This window comes from Octopus bimaculoides, chromosome 13 (genome assembly GCF_046866305.1).
Source record: "Octopus bimaculoides isolate indiv1 chromosome 13, ASM4686630v1, whole genome shotgun sequence".
NCBI classification, from domain to species: Eukaryota; Metazoa; Mollusca; class Cephalopoda; order Octopoda; family Octopodidae; genus Octopus; species Octopus bimaculoides.
Genome location: NC_142940.1, coordinates 20,201,082 through 20,218,992, shown reverse-complemented (window position 1 = coordinate 20,218,992; position 17,911 = coordinate 20,201,082). Strand labels below are relative to the sequence as shown.

The window sequence follows — 17,911 nt, the reverse complement described above, 5'->3', positions numbered from 1 at the left end:
CTCTCCACTGAGGTGTAGCTATGTTTGAAGCAGTTGTACCACTCCTTGATCTGAGTTTTGCTCATGGCATCACTGCCAAAGGCCTGCCGAACCTTCTGAATGGTTTGAACTTAAGTAACACCAAGCTTTTTGGCAAAACTTGATGTAATATCTCTGCTTGATGTGTTCTGTGAAAACAAAAATCTGACGACTCTGCACTACACATCTGTACCCTAGGCATAACAGTTGGGAACTGACATGGCCCACTGGCATGAAACTTTACATGCATGAGCAGGAAGGCTGTCGTCACTTCCCAAAGGATTTTGCCCTCTCAACTTTAGTTTTGGTGGAAAATAATTTAGTCAGATACTTTTTTGAATGCACCTCATAGAAATAATGCATGTGTGTGTGTGAGAATATTAGCAAGGGAATAATGATCAGGCGGGTGCATGTGTGCATATGTATGTTTGTGTGTACATGTGTGTATAATGTGAGAGAGGGAAAGAGTGCTGGAAGAGTCAGCAGTAAAGGCCGACTATCTGCATTGGGTAAGACCAGTTGTAAAGCAAGGTGGGAGTGGTTGGTAGTAGGAAGGTGTTTATGTGAGAAAATGTCTGAGTGTTAGTAGATGTGTGGGTGTGCATTTTAATACAGGTATGTATTTATAAGTGTGTATAAAGTTGAATGTAAGTCTAAGAAAAATGACCTACTACCTGCTTTAGTAAGGTTTCTATGGCTGAATGTCCTTCCTAACATCAACCACTTTACAAAATGTAGTGGGTTTTTTTTATGTGATATATTTGCAGAGAAATTGAAGGACGAGCATATCAAAATATTCAAATTTTTGGTGTGTGCAGGTGAAAGAGATGACGCAAGTGTGTGAATATTCATGCATATTTAGGTGTGCTTAATAAGTATATGAACGTGTATGTATAATTTTGTGTGAGTGTGTAAATTAAATATGGGGGTAGTTAGTCTATATAAATGAATATATGTATATGTAAGAGTACATAGTGTATAAAGGATTGTGATGACTTGTTTTATTGGATGGATAAGTTGTTTGATTCAATAAAAAAAGCTTGTTCATTAATATTTAGATGCTCAGTGTGCTGTTTCAGTGACTTGGAATATCTGCATCTGCCCCAGAATGTCTGATTGTCAAAACGAACCACCTAACTGTTTTATTTATGGAAGGCAACATAGCTGGGTACAGGCTTGTCTTGTTGAATCTGATTGTGAATCTGTTACAAGGCTAATTACCTTGTCAAATTTTTCCTGCACCTCCTCCATCTTCCTATAGTTCTTTTTACTTTTCTTTGGAATAAATATAGTTAATAGTAACCACCTAATTCAGACTGATTTAACCTTTCTGTTACAGAATTTCTACTGAACTATAACCATTTTTATTTCAGTTAGTTTTGGAAATAAAGAATTTACTAAAATATCTTGGTCTAAGCTGCTAATTGGAACATAAATTAACATGGAATTTTAATGGGAAATTTTAATTTAGATCATTTTATATAGAGAGTTTGTATCAAAAAGAAGCAAGGACAGTCTTGGGTGGATTGATATCAAAAAGGTTAAGGGTACTTTATAGTGAAATTGCAAAATCAAAGAACATAATTTCTTTTTGTTGGCAGAGATAAGCACTGATAGGTAAAAAAATTGTTTGCTGAAAATATAAACAAAGCCAGTGGTTCAAAGTTCTGGCTGATAAGACTTGTTGAAACACTGGAATCTCAGAATGTTGTGCATCAATGAGCTGACTGTTGAACCCAGTCATTGTAAAAGGGAAAATTTATTCCCCTATTATGTACTCTACAACACTCAGCCTTTTTTGCATTTGAACTAGCCTAGATGTGTTACTAATAGATATACAAGCAAGAGCACTCAGAGAGTGCAAACCTCTGCCAAGGCAACATCACTGTCCTGTCAACGATTAGCCGGAGATGTTTTTTTAGAATGAGAATATCTGAAATGAACTCGACTGCTCTCATGAGAATACTAAAAATGAACCCAACCACTTTCAAAAATGAAGTGAAAAGAAGTTTCATCCAAATATATCCAGCAGTTCTTGAGATATCTTATCTACGGACAAACAAACTAACAAACAAACAAACATGACTGAAAATAATACCTCTGTCTTCGCTAAGATGGAGGTAATAATTGTTCCAGATCTTGCTTGTACACAATGCAAGTAATTATTTTACATGCACAAACACATTCACATACACAAACGTGTGTGTGTGTGTGTGTGTATGGGTTTATATATGTGTATATATATATATGTATGTATATCTATCAGTATGTGTCTGTATGTATGTATATCTCTCATTATGTGTGTCTGTATGTATGTATACTTATCAGTATGTGTGTCTATGTATGTATCCATGTGTGTATATACATGCGTACATATATGTATGCATATAGTGAATACATGTACATATATATGTATAGGTATATACGGATGTAACAGATATAGATATATATTGCTTGGAAGTCCCTCACTTCCAAGAATGATGCTATGTTTTTAAGTTGGTGTCAAATGCAGTTGGTAGACATGTTGATGTGAATGGAGGTCAAAAGCTGAATGGCAGAGGTTTCCACAGGTCAAACAAGGAAACAATGAGTTGGATGTTTGAGGTGATTGAGTAGCAGCCACAGCACACCTTGCTCAGTGCTCATCAAGCCATTGACAGCAACTTGTCTTGACAGGTTTCACACATTTGGTGGTTGATGGTCTGCCATCTGCTTCAATCCACAGCAAGAGTTTCTAGATCTGTAGGAGGAATGTTGCATTTCTGCAAGAAGACAGCAACTTGATCTTTGTGTCTCTTCCTCTGTCCTCCAATGGATCACTGTCCTTTGGTCAGTTCCCGATAGAAAACAATGCAGGTAAGACAAGTGGGGCATCCTGATGAGATGCCCAGTCCAACAGAGTTGACTCTTTGGCAATGAATGAGTTGCAGCATGGTCTAGTGTTAATGTGTTGCTCTCACGATTGTGAAATTGTGGTTTCAGTTCCTGGACTGGGTGGTGCATTGTGTTCTTGAGCGAGGTACTAAGTCTCACATTGCTCTGCACTGTTTTTGCAACTTGATGTGTGGTACATCGTGCACCTATTCCGGCAATGCGTGAGAAATCATTTGTGCAAGTTCAGCAAGAAATTGCAGAGCTATCCTTTTCAGACTGAGAGACTACCATCATGTGTGTGTATATTTATATATATACATATATATATATATATATATATATATATATATATATATATATACACATACATAATTGCAGGCACCTTGGGCAAGTGTCTTCTACTATAGCCTCAGGCTGACCAAAGCCTTGTGAGTGGATTTGGTAGATGGAAACTGAAAGAAGCCCATCATATGTATGTGTCTGTGTTTGTTCCCACACCATCGCTTGACAACTGTTGGTGTGTTTACGTCCATGTAACTTAGCAAAAGAGGTTGATTGGATAAATCTTGGTCGATTTCTTTAAAGCGGTGCTCCAGTATGGCCACAGTAAATGACAAACAACTAAAAGAATATATATTTATATATATATATATATATATATATATTGTACTAAGTATATTAATACGCAAGGATGGACTGGAAAATTCATAGGGCTGACTCTGAAGTAGCGATACTACAGCTGTGAAATCTTGCTTGCAAATTTCAACTCTTATTAATAATTGCATTGTGTCTTTCCAGGTAAACTTGACATCTGACTGTTCAAAGGAGACTTCAAAAGTAACTAGTAGCGACTTCTTTTGAAAATGGACAAAATTTGGCACTGTGGTGTTAATCAAGTATCTGCAGAAAATGGGTTTAGCCCCCAACAACAACATTCATACTGACATGGTTGCTACATTAGGGGATGAAACTCCATCTTAATCAACAGTAAAAAAGTGGGCAGCTGAATTTTGGAGGGGAAGGGAGTCTTGAAGATGATCCAAGATCTGGACATCCTGAAACTGCCACCACCAAGGAAAACATTGGTCGTGTTCACCACATGGTCATGGATGACAACGCTATTAGCATATCCCATGAGAGAGTTGAGAATATTCTGCACAATCCGCAGGTCTTAGAATGTGTGTTCTTGGACCTATGGATTTTGCTCTGAAAAAGCACTATCAATCTTGCTTAGTAGGATAAAGGTCATTAATAAATTACCTGAAGGGATTACATGTTGTTTGCATGCCATGAAAGCCATCCTCAAATATTACCACCCTGTAAACACAGCACTGAACTACTATAATCCACATTGAACAGTGATCACCATGCTATCATTCCATACATTATGTGCCCATGGACAGGTGTGTGGGCACTTATTGTTCTCTGCCTGCATGTGCATCTGAGTATTCTTGTGAGAATTCATATATGGGCAGTAATTTTTAACCAATGAGAAATCAATAATTTCTCCTGTTCGGGCAAACGAACCTATGTTCACTCTCCGCCTCTCATGAGTTTGCTACACAGTAAAAAACCTCTATATATCTTACAAATTTATTGAATAAAACTAATTAACAAGAGAAGAATACTTATTTGCATGTTTACCCCTTCTTTAACCTGTGAAAATGGCTGCACCTTCTGTCCTGCACTAAGTATTATGGGAAAAAAATACACTGCTCTAAAAAAATTCTTTAAGACTAATATCATATGAGAGATTGAATACAAGGGGAGATAATAATAAGATACTCTTATCTATAGGTATAATGGGATTTTTTTTTTAGAAATTTATTTTATTTGATATGTGCCCTGTCTAATCCTTTTTAAGGTAATATTCTTTACATTTTTTCCCTTGGTTTTAGGTATATCTGTATCTAATACTATTATATAATTCTATTAAAAACTACATTTAACTATCGTCCTCATTAATTGTTTAACATACTGGGTGGGGAGTTATGTGCATTTATTTAGTATAAGGTTATGTTTTTTGTTTGTTATATTTCTTCCGTAGCTATTATTAATATTAGTTAAATTGTTATTATAGAATTTATTTAATTTGATGTTGTTTATTGATGATATAATATTACTAACGTTTTTTTGTTGTCGAATATCCCACTCTGATAGTTTTTTTTTGAGAATATTTTCGAAGACTCTTTATTCTTTTTAAAAGATTTTAATTATGTTCAGAATTTCTTTAAGTTAGTTTTGATTTGGATCCCATAAGGGATAATTAACCATATTATTTCTTTATGTTTTTTATCATTAATATTACTATTATTATAATTCATCTTATTATTGTTCTTTGTCATTGTAGTCTTCAAATCTCTCTCTCTCTCTCTCTCTCTCTGTATGTATGTATATATATATATACACACACACACACACACACACACACACACACACACACACACACACACACACACACACACACACACACACACACACACACACACACACACACATATATATAGACACACACACACACACACACACACACACACACATATATAGACACAGGGGGACAACAAACAGAAGCACACCTGCCACATACTAGCACATGTGTGTGTATCATCATCATCGTTTAACGTCTGCTTTCCATGCTAGCATGGGTTGGACGATTGACTGAGGACTGGTGGACCAGGAGGCATATGTATATATATATATATATATATATATATATATATTACAAGCTTCTTTCAGTTTCTGTCTACCAAATCTACTCACAAGGTCTTGGTTGGCCTAAGGCTATAGTAGAAGACACTTGTCCAAGGTGCCATGCAGTGAGACTGAACCCAACGCCATATGGCTGAGAAGCAGGCATCTTACCACATGTTACCTGCACCTATATGTATGTAAATCATGTATTTGTTTATAGAGACAGTTGTACATTCATAAGCTTGCAGCCGTAGTTTGCTTTACTCTAGCTTAAAGAATATTTTAGAAAACGGGATACAGCGTTTGATTTGAGGATTTTCTGCAACAATTCATATATCCAGGTGCAAACTGTGCCCTTATGCTATCCTTGTAGATTTTTATTTCCACTGGTTCTTTATTTATTTATTTTTTTGAACCCTCTTTGCATAACTTTCAGACTTTATACTATGTATCATGTCTTGCACAAATGCTTTCTTCATATTTGCTCATTTGCATGAACTAACTCTTCAGAGTTAACTTTTTTAAGAAATATAATAACTACATATGAGACCAGTGCTTGACCAGTTGCTATATTTTGAATTACCTGCATTCTTCATTCAAATTTGTGAATATGTACCTCTGCAAGAAAATCTTTATTGTTGATAACGGTGGAATGGTATGAACAGCATTTTGCCAGAATAAATGGTTTGTAACATTTAGTTAATCCCCTTAAATGTTCTGAGTTCAAATCCTTCTGAAATTGAAGTTTCTTTTCATCTTTCTGAAGTCAACAATGTATAATGGATTAAACAGAACAGGAAGATATACATGGGATGGAAGAGTCGCTGAAGATGTCACAGATGTGTGATGGAAGATTTCCAGACAAGGGACATAAGATAAAATAAAAACAATATAAAAAAAATGTGTGAAGAATGAATATATAGTGCATGTGTTTATTTGGTAAGGAAAAAAAAAAGAAAAGACCATCCTGAAATACCACAATATCTGTTTCAACACACAGTTTCACATCAAGAATCTTGCAAAACAAATGCATAAATGTATAATCATTAGCATAAACAATTTTTCAAAAATGAATATTAATGTTAACATTCTTTTATTGTTGAATCTTTTACTTTGAATTTTAGAATTGTTGCTGCTCTACCAACTATACAGTATGCTCTGGAGAAAGGAGCCAAGTGTGTTGTGGTCATGAGCCATTTAGGGAGGCCAGATGGAAAACCCAATGAAAAATATTCCATGAAATGTGTAGTTCCTGAACTTAATAAACTTTTGGGAAAGTACGTTTGTATTTTTACCTTTGTTTGTAACATTTTAAAAATAATTTGGTTATTTCTTTCATGATGATAATCATCATCATCATCTAATGTCTGTTTTCCATGCTGGCATGGGTTGGACAGTTTGACAGGAGCTGGCTAGGCAGAAGACTGCACCAGGCTTCACTGTCCGCTTAGGCAGGGTTTTTATTGCTTATAGATTTCGTCTTCATAGGATGATGATACTTATCTATGATTTCTATTAGTCAAATACTGTTATTGTTTACCTGTTAGCTATTTAATTCCAGTATATTACTGGTACTAACAGTTCTGGAAACTTCTGAATAATCAGTAAATTATTAGTAGAGTACTAGTGCCAAAGGATTTTTTTTTAGAAATTGTTACTTGGTTCACAAAGCCTTACATTTAATAGTGAAATCTCTAACCTCTTTCATGGATCTTTGGTATTTATTCTTACTCTGTTGTGATAGAGAATTAAATTAGTAGATAACTAAAAGACAAATGACTGTAATCTTATTAAGCCAGGAGATTGTCTTTGGTATAGAAGGAACTATCATTGTTTCACTTCTGATACTTTTCTGTGCCAGTTACTTCTGACAGGTGTATTAGCATACCTCCACAGCAATAATTTTTCAGTAATTACTTAGTCTGATGTTTATCGCAACTTCCCATATTCCTCTTTATGTAAACACGTTTTATGTTGCCAACACTACTTATATTATTATGTGTCATGTTTATTATGTTTAAAAGTTTTGTTTCACCATTCTCGGAAATACGGGGTGACTAATGCAGAGTACCGAAACTTTTGGCTGATAGTTTAAATGGGAAATTGTATGTTATTTTACAGATCTGTTACATTTCTTCCTGACTGTGTTGGTCCTGAGACGGAAGCTGCATGTAGTGATCCTGAACCAGGTTCTATTTTCCTTTTGGAAAACTTGCGTTTCCACATAGAAGAAGAAGGTAAAGGAACTGATGAGAATGGTCAAAAGGTAACTCTCTTAGCATTTGGTTTTTCCTTATCTTAACTAAGATATCTTTGTAGATGTTTTTCATTTTTTTCTTGGACACATTACAATAATGTTATGCTTTTATGCTGATTTGAAAAATATGTTGGCATGTTTGTTGGAAGAGATAATAGTTTAATGAAATTATGATTGACATATCTCTGATTAGGGCAGATAAGTCTGCAACTTTTTTTTACTCTTGGTCTATATACTTAACTCTTATTGTCCTGTACATTTAGTTGCAAATTGATACAGTGGTGTGAGACAACTTAAAAACTTTAAACTCTGACAAGTTTAATCTGTAAATTTAGTCTGGAAATGAAAAAAAAATGTGCTCTTTCAGGTTGAATTTCGTTAAATTTACTTCAGGAAATCTTCAGGGCTCTTCTAATAACAATATAAATACAGAAATATCTTATAGATATGTTTACTGGAAACTGAATTTATTGCTGTAATAAATTTACATGATAGCATTGTATTAAAGCAGTTATCTCTATTCATGACCTTATCAACATTGGTGGACATACACATTGAAAGTAGGACATGAAAAATCTAATTATTTTATATTCCTTGTGATTAAAATTTATAAGGTTTCTATGAATTATGTAAATAGACTAATGCTATGTATGAAGTTCTGCAAGAAACAGAATTTAAAACTGTCTCTGGAATTACAAAGTGACACAGATGATATTGCATCGAGAGTCTCAATGTAATGAACTTTGCTACATTGTATCACATCTGATCAAACTTATTAGGTTTTACTTGGACTGAAATAAAGCAAGTGTGATGAATGAATGGATCTTTTAAGGTGATAGACTATTAGCTTTGAGTTTGTTTCAAATATGTCCTTCTCTTTGAACTTGAAGGTGAATAAGTGGCACAAAGCTCATATCAAAGCTGAGCAAATGGTGTTAAGCTGTAAATCTAGACATAACTATGGGCGTTGTTATTGCTATGTGGTTAAGAATTTTGCTTTTACATGGCTTTGGTGTTTGATCAAATGCATGGCTCTTTGGTCTTCTATCATAGCTTCAGTGTTGAAAATAGGTTTTCTGTGTGAAAGCATATTGGTAAAACTGTATCTTTAGGTGGAATATTTAATTTGTTGTTTGGTGTAACATTACCACAAATCCCTCAGACAAGCATTTGTGATAACTTCTTTCCACCAGGTTCTGGAAGTCCTGAAAGGGATCATTGGTGTTGCACATCCTCTGTCATAAAAATAAAAGTTGCTTAAAAAAACTGATATTAATATGTTTGGAAATGCTTAATTCCTTTAATGTAATCAAACAGGCATAACATAATTATGTTTGAAACAATTTGAAAATGTGATTAGCAAAATAAAATTTGGAATGTAAAAGATCAGATGAAGTATAGCAGAGGTTGTGATAAATACCAGCACTTAATGTCTATTGATATATCTCTTGAATGTGATATAGATCAGTCATTCTGGTATTGCAATTGTTTAGTTATTAAAGCAATGCACTAAAGTGGAAAACTAGGAATTCAACCCATTCTACTAATATTGCACCTTCTTGAGCATTAACATAATTAATCATTATTTAGTTGAAATTTTAACGTGTGTGTAGGTAGCCTGAGAAAATTCTAGTTTTGAATTTTGATTCTGAAGTTTTTATTTTGGTGCCTAATACTTGGTGGAATGTATTTTGTCTTGTCATTGAGCTTTTGATTATAATTTCAGATCAAAGCAAAATCAGATGATGTTAAGAAGTTCCGTGAGTCATTGTCGAAACTAGGAGATGTTTATGTTAATGATGCCTTTGGTACGGCTCACCGAGCCCACAGGTTTGTCATCTCACATCATTTTCTTTACTTCTATACTGAAGGGATATTTCATTGTTAGCTTTTAGGAGAACCATTAATTATAGATTGCTAGTTAAAATCCTTATATACACAAAGATCTAATGCTAAAGCAAAACTGTCTTCTAAGGAAATCCTCTCTTGCAAACAACTTTTACCTCTCTCCATTGATGTGCAGAGAGTGTCCTGTCTTTGTATTTAATCCAGTCCTGTGAATTTGCTTCAGGTCATTCGGTTAACTTTTCACCTCTGTATATCTAATATTTGTTTGTACTGAAATCTTTCTACTGTTTCATTAGATGCTTGTCAAAAAATGTATCTGAATAATAAAATTAATCATGTCAAGTAAAGATTTTTTTAATATTTGAATTAGACATGTCAACATAAATGGTAAGCCAAACTTTAGGTGTGTCAGATGTTGTGGATTAATTATCAATATAAGTGTTTATGAAATTGAGCTGTTTATTGCACAATGACAAGTATTCAATATAAATGGTGAAACTTCAGGAAATTGGTTTCTGCTTGCAGCAAAGGTTTTTTCCCCACCATATTACAAAAGACAGACTTTGAGACAATTGAAAGGAATATATTGAATATAAGCTTTGAGAAGGAATGAGAAAGAGCATAAGCATAAGTATTGGCAAGAACACTGGTTAAGTTAGTATAGTTGTTCCCAACCTGGGGTTAACAGAGCCCTGGTGGCCTGCAAAGGTAGTACTGGTGGTCTGTGAACTAAATTCAAAATTTCATATATATATATATATATATATATATATACATATCCATAAGGATAAGCATATCTGTGGGGAAAACTCATTTAAATAAAAGAGTTGGGAACCACTGAATTAGTACAAACATATAATGCAGATGGATGATACATGATGAGTAAATGGATGAAGGTATATGACATACTCAGAAACCAAAGTATAGAATGCATTAGATCAGAACATAAGCGTATTTTACTATACAGATAATATTAGATACAAATGCATTTCTTTTTCTTCAGCTCAATGGTTGGTGTTCAACTCCCCAATAAAGTGGCTGGTTTCCTCCTCAAAAAGGAACTAACATATTTTGCTAAGGCTCTTGAAAGACCTGAGGAACCATTTTTAGCTATCCTTGGAGGGTAAGTTTCTAAAACTTTCATTCTGTTTCTCGCTTTGATGTATTTGTGTTTTTATGTCTGAAGTCATCAATGATATCTAGATAAATGATATGGTCTTAACTCACGAAATGAATTCAGTCTTAGGCTGTGGTGGTTACAAATGTGGTTTACATGTGCTGTCACTCTTGCTCTGATTGAGCAGTCCTATGACACCAAAATTAAGAGAAGCTTGTTTCTGGTGATTTGACTGCTGTTTCTAACATGTTGGCTTATTATACTTCATAGTTGGTGTAATGTGAGCTGGCTCAACAGTTATGGAGAAAGGTTTCTGTACTAATATCAGGTTTTCTTAAAACATCTTGGAAAAGGACTATGTAAATTAAAGTCTTTTAGAGCTGTTCTCTTCATCATTCAGCTACAAATTGTACCGATCTTTATTAAGGTTTGCCTTGTAATGACATTCCTTATTGAATTTTAGTGATTCTTTTAGTGACAGAGATGGTGTGTATTTGATATACAGTTTGTGGAAAACAGGATAAAGTAAAAACATTGAAATATGCACTTATGTACACAAATGTCTCTCACATATGTACAAACACACACATGTATATACATACACAAACATGCATGAAAATGTGTATAAACACAATGAGCATCTAGCTGTATAAATCATGCCAAAGCAGACATTAGAATTTGGTGCAGCCCTTTGGCTCATCTCTTCATGTTGAACCATCCAACCCATGCCAGCAATGAGAAAGGGACGTTTAATGATCATGAAGTAAAAATATACATACACAAAATTCACTTGTATTATATTAATGCACAAAAAAAAAAAAAAAAGCTTGTTGTCTGCTTTTCTTTTCCAATATTTCTCAAAGTAAATTTTTTTATTTTTGTTACAGAGCCAAAGTTGCTGATAAGATTAAACTGATTGAGAATTTACTGGACAAAGTAAATCTGATGATAATAGGTGGTGGCATGGCTTTCACTTTCCTCAAAGTTCTTAACGACATGGAGGTTAGCATTTCTCTTGTATATCGTCAGGCAAAAGAACACACCACTTCATTTGGTGTGGCTTTTTTGATTAGATGTTACCATTTTAGCTGGTGTTTTGTTGTGTGTGTTATTATGGAAGCATTAGTCCATTTACCTCAAACCACCTAGTTGTTTGGAATTTGCACAAAGCCTTATGAGTGGATGTGGTAGATGGGAACTGAAAAAAGCTCAGTGTGTGTGTGTGTGTATGTTTGACCCTTGCCACCGCTTGACAATTGGTGTTGATTTTGTTACGTCCCCATAACATTAGTAGTTTGGCAAATGAAACTGATAGAATAAGTACCAGGATTTAAAAAAAAAATAAGTACTGCAGTTGATTAATTTGATTAAGAATTCTTCAAGGCTGTGCCCCAGCACGGCCACAGTTTAGTAACTGAAGCAAGTAAAAGATAAAGATAATTGGCTCTTAAACTATATTTAATTCCACAATTCATAATATAAGCTAATCAATAATAATATAGAAGAACTGTTCCAGAAGTGAATAAAAGATAATTGTTTGTGATGATTGTCAAGTTTTGAATTTTGCCCTCATGTAATGGAATGTTTTGTTTGTCGATTTTCCAGATTGGGGATTCCCTCTACGATGAAGACGGTTCCAAAATTGTTAATCGTCTCATAGAAAAGTCAAAGCAAAACAATGTAGAAATAGTTTTGCCTGTTGATTTTGTAACTGGTGATAAATTTGCTGAAAATGCCACAGTTGGTCAAGCTACAGTAGAGGAAGGTATTCCTGCAGGATGTATGGTAAGGCTTTGATTTGAGTGTCAATTTATCTATGTTCTGACATACTTGAGCTGTTTTGACTGTATTTGTCTGTTAAGATTCCGAGTGAAGCTGCACAATCATTTTAAGTTAGAGCATTTACCCACCCTTTTAACTAATCATTTTAAATTTTGGTTTCAGAGTTGCTTATTGAGACTGGGAATATGATAATAGGAAAGTGTAAAGAGGCTGATGTATGCAAATTAGCAACATGGAAACAGTGTACCAATAACATGCTGAAGAGTATTTAAATATATATTTTTATGTATGTGCTTAAACCATTATATAGAACAAGGACAGCTCTCTGAAGATCCCAGGGTTTTATCTTCATCCTACTTAATAAAACCTTCATGTTTGCTAAGTTTACCTCAAGATTTCTTGATTCTAGGTTTAGTTTCCAAGCTTGGAATTTTCTTTCTAATTCCCCTACAGGTTCAGGTATGAGAACTAGATCATCAACATATAAGAGTTCCCATGGACATCCAATCTTAAATTCCTCTGTGATGGCCTGTAGGACTATGATAAATAGGAGAGGACTAAACCTTGATAAACTACCTTTATGCTAAATTCATCAATGAAATCATTGCCAACTGTCACATTACATACCAGATCTTTGTACATAGCTTCTACAGCCCTCACAAGCCATTCATCTACACTTTGTTTCCTTAGTGACCACCAACTATTGAGCATAGTACCATGTCAAATGGTTTCTCCAAATCAACAAAAACCAGGAATAGTAATTCATGCTTAGCTGAATATTTCCCCTGAATTGCCTCAGTGGAAACATGGAGCCTAATTGCAGCTGCTCAAGGTTTTCTCTCTTTTGGATCATGCTATGACTCTTTCCTTGACCCGTGCAGTCTGGTCTAGCAGTTTGATCCCTCTATAGTTGCTTCTCTCTAAGGTATGTCCTTTACCTTTGTAGCAGTTTATGAAGACACTGCTATGCCAGTTTTTGGATATGACTCCTTCCTGTATAACTCGATTAACCTTCTGAGTAGTAGTTATGTCTCTTACCAGATATTTTGAGCATCTCTGCAACTTGTCCTGATGAACCCACAGGTTTCTTTCTCTCATGTCTTTGATCATTTCCTCTACCGCACTGCTCTCAGCTCAAATTGTAGGTATCTCTGTAGGGTCAGCATGAAGTAATCTCGCTTCATGCCCTGCATCCTCCATGTTCAGCAGCCCTTCATGATAGCTCTTGCTTGTTTCATTCTTGTCTCCCATATCACTGGCAAGCATGCCATCATTATTCTGAATACACTTCTCACCAATGATATCCCAGTTCTCTCTCACACATTGTCTTGCAATCCTGAACACTTTATGCTTCTTCTCATCATGTTGTGGGACATTTGCAAATCTCTTCCTTTCCACCTCACCTTGAGCCAAGTATAGCTGTTGCTTAGATGCTCATCTAGCCATTTGGTAATGCTTCCTTGTAGGTTTCCCAAGCCTGTCTCTTGGACTTATTGCCCCATTATTTCACGACCACGTTACCTTGGGCTTGGTAGGGACGTTGTTTTAGCTACATATCTGGTCTGTAGCCCAAAGCAGGTTCTTCTGTTGAAATTCTCTGTGGTCAGCTATGTTACAGGCGCTTAAATCTTCTTCCCTACAGTCATGTGTGTTCATTAGAAATTCTCTAAATCTATTCCCAACTGTAGAATCTTCTATTTTCCATATCTTCCTTCTCCATGTATTCTTTATTTGTCTGCCTAGCTTTGACCCCAAAGTTCCTAGCTACTAATCTATGTTGCTTAGTGCATTCTCTGCCAAGAAAGGTTTTGACATTTGCAGTAGCTATTCTGTTCTATTTCCTGTTGATAATGCAGTCTGACTTGTGTGTTTGCCAGATAAGTAGGTGATGAGGTGATTGGCTGGTTTCGTGTGTTGCATAAGTCTGTTGCATATACATATGTGTATATGTGTGTGTGATATATATATATATGTGTGTGTGTGTGTGTGTGTGTATATATATATATATATATATATATATATATATATATATATATTTACTCTTTTACTTGTTTCAGTCTTTTGACTTGGCCATGCTGGAGCACTGCCTTTAGTCGAGCAAATCGACCCCAGGACTTATTCTTTGGAAGCCTAGTACTTATTCTTTCGGTCTCTTTTGCTGAACCGCTAAGTTACGGGGACATAAACACACCAACATCGGTTGTCAAGCGATGTTGGGGGGACAAACACAGACATACAAACACATACACACATACATATATACGACAGGCTTCTTTCAGTTTCCGTCTACCAAATTCACTCACAAGGCATTGGTCGGCCCGAGGCTATAGTAGAAGACACTTGCCCAAGATGCCACGCAGTGGGACTGAACCCGAGACCATGTGGTTGGTAAGCAAGCTACTTACCACACAGCCACTCCTACGCCTATATATATATATATATATATATATATATATATATATGTAATGTACATATATATAAAATGTATGGCTGTGTGTGTGTGTGTGTGTATATTATATATAAATTCTATGTTGATCCAAATAGTTTGGTATTTATGCTAATATTTTTCCATTGATATCAATCTTAGTATCTCATTTTAATGTGAACCATTTTAATAGTTCATGTTAATGAAATTCTATTCTGTATATTTATTCTGAGGTCAGTTCTTTCAGTTTAGTCAATAAAGCACTAAAATATATTTCAGGGTTTGGATGTTGGAGAAGAGACAAACAAGAAATTTTCTGAAATTATTGCTACGGCTAAGACTATTGTGTGGAATGGGTAAGTAAACTTTGTTTCTTTAGATGTGCAGTAACTGACAAGTGTCTTGGATCCAAAGGGAAGCAGGTGAAATCCTGCTGTCGTTTTCTCTTAATGAAATTTCCTCATCTTTCTTTCTTTCTTTGTTATTAACCTAGTTACAAACTTTATTAGGTTAGAGTGCATTATCTGTTACGTATACTTGAAAATTATTTTTTTTTCAACATCAGCCCTCCTGGCGTTTTTGAATTTCCGAAGTTCTCTAAAGGCACCCAATCTATGATGGATGCTGTAGTGAAGGCCACTGAAGACGGTGCAACAACTATTGTTGGTAAGTTGCTGTCCCTTTAGTTTAACCTGACAAATTTTCTGAAGATTATTTAATGAATGTTTAAACCATTTTGATATCAAATGTCTTTGTATCTCAGGTGGAGGTGACACTGCTACCTGCTGTGCCAAGTTCAAAACCGAGACTAAAGTGAGCCATGTCAGTACTGGAGGTGGCGCTAGTTTAGAATTGCTGGAAGGTAAGTCAGCTTGAGGCAGTAAAAGAAATTTTTAAAAATTTACAAGATTTCTTTCACACACACCATTCTCTCCCTCTCCTTATATCTCTCTCTCTCTTCTTTGGCTTTCTTCCTCTTCTTTCTTCATTCTCTTTCCTTCTTTCTCTCACGTCATCCCTTTACTTACTCTATCCATGTCTCTCTCTCTCTCTTTGTTATCCATTTGCTCATGACTTAAACTGTTCTTCATATAAGCCCTACATTTTAATTCAGGTTGTAAGCAGGCGACACAGGCATAATGGTCTTTGGGACGTGTATTTTTTCAAATGTTCCATCCACATAGTTTAGATGTAATTTTAATCAAACTGCTCTTCTCAATGTGCACTACAGTTAAAAACCTGATAAATACTAAAGACGTAATTGTAACTGAATTAGGTTGAGTGAAAGTTAAACAAATTACATTTGATTCTTGACTCATTTTGCTTGGTTTCTTTGGGCTTTTAAATTAAAAAAATAACAAAACAAAAAATGTATTAAAAGAGCAAGTTTTATAAGTATTTTTTTTTTTTACATTTTATTGAATTTAGAGTTTTATATCATGTCATCTTAGATAATTTATTGTAAAAGGTAGTGACTTGGAGTTTTGATTAGAATGTTTTGTGATATTTGTTCTGACTACCTGCACTGGAGTTCAAATCCCACCCAGTCCAACATAGCCCTTTATCCTTTTGAGCATTGGTAAATAGTAACAGTCCAGAAGTGTGGATCTGTGAAATTATTAAATCAGTGGACAAGGTGCTTTGAAGTATCTTTATCCAGCTCTGCACATTCTGAGTTCAATTTGTACCTCTTGCCCCTGTAAAAAATGGGACAGTGACATTTCTCTCAGGAGTTGTATATCTGTCTGGTTGGGTGCCTTGCCTGGACCAGTGCAACTCTTCCATACCATGCCGTGATCTTCCATTGCAGTCTTCATATTCTCAGCTTGATATCCAATTCATCGATATACAATCTTCTTGGTCTTCCAATACCTGCATGGATTTCCAGAGAACATCGCCTGGCTGGCCCTCATGCTGGTGGCATGTAAAAGTACCCACTACACTCTTGGAGTGGTTGGCGTTAGGAAGGGCATCCAGCTGTAGAAACTCTGCCAGATCAGATTAGATCCTGGTGCAGCCATCTGGTTCGCCAGTCCTCAGTCAAATCGTCCAACCCATGCTAGCATGGAAAGCAGACGTTAAACGATGATGATGGTTACCATGGTGATGGTAACTGATAGATAGTTTCAACAATAGAAAAATCAAAAGAAACATTATTTTCTTGATTAACCTATTAGTATTTAAACTGGCCATATCTGGCCCAAATATTCTACATGTTTTATGTTCAGGCCAGCCAGATTCATACCCTCACACCTTACAATGTCATTCTAAAGATAAACAATCCCATCAGAAATCTTGAAGCTACAAGATAATGCATAATTAATACAAAACAAATGGAGATAAAGAAGCATTTCATTTGACAGAGTAATCTGAATGCTAAAGGGTTAAATGAAAAAGATTTACTGCCACAACCAAATTTGCAGTAAGTGTAATTTTGTAATGAAATACTTGTCTTTTCCTTTTTTCAGGGAGAGTGCTTCCAGGTGTTGCTGCTTTGAGCACTGCATAGCCAGTTTTACTATGTTTGAAACTGTTGTATAATCGGAAGAAATTTTAACAGCTGTTTTTATTAATATTATGTAAATTATATGAAATAACTAATGTACTCTCGATAATCAATTGCGTTTGTTGTTTATTCCATACTTAAGCCAACAATACGTTTTTACACAACCATTTCCCTAATATGACTATGTTCCTATAGTTTTCCTCATTTACCTAATATTAATGCAACTTAGATATTGATTTCATTGTTGCTGTAACATTTTTCGTGCTCACTTAGCTAATCGTAACTACTTAAAAAGTGGGTTTTGTTCTTTATACTCTGAAGAACTCAATTCGGTAGTACTGTATGGTAATCTAGTAGCATAGCAAGACTTTGACTCATACTAAGTTCAGGAAG

General features: G+C 35.1%; 1 protein-coding gene across 3 annotated transcripts in view; it reads left to right on the top strand.

The window, feature by feature from the left end:
* LOC106871932 (phosphoglycerate kinase 1) overlaps window positions 1-17,627 on the top strand; it is a 35,663-nt gene extending 18,036 nt beyond the window's left edge. For 2 of the 3 annotated variants that reach the window (XM_014918704.3, XM_089361564.1), the window contains 10 exons: window positions 6,708-6,860; window positions 7,705-7,849; window positions 9,567-9,670; window positions 10,692-10,811; window positions 11,693-11,807; window positions 12,411-12,590; window positions 15,292-15,368; window positions 15,578-15,678; window positions 15,776-15,874; window positions 17,481-17,627. In XM_014918704.3, coding sequence (XP_014774190.1) covers window positions 6,708-6,860; window positions 7,705-7,849; window positions 9,567-9,670; window positions 10,692-10,811; window positions 11,693-11,807; window positions 12,411-12,590; window positions 15,292-15,368; window positions 15,578-15,678; window positions 15,776-15,874; window positions 17,481-17,521 — 1,135 coding nt within the window. In that variant the 3' untranslated portion in view covers window positions 17,522-17,627. The remainder of the gene's footprint in view (window positions 1-6,707; window positions 6,861-7,704; window positions 7,850-9,566; window positions 9,671-10,691; window positions 10,812-11,692; window positions 11,808-12,410; window positions 12,591-15,291; window positions 15,369-15,577; window positions 15,679-15,775; window positions 15,875-17,480) is intronic. The other variant, XM_089361565.1, reaches the window with a different exon arrangement.
* Window positions 17,628-17,911: the final 284 nt, after the last annotated feature.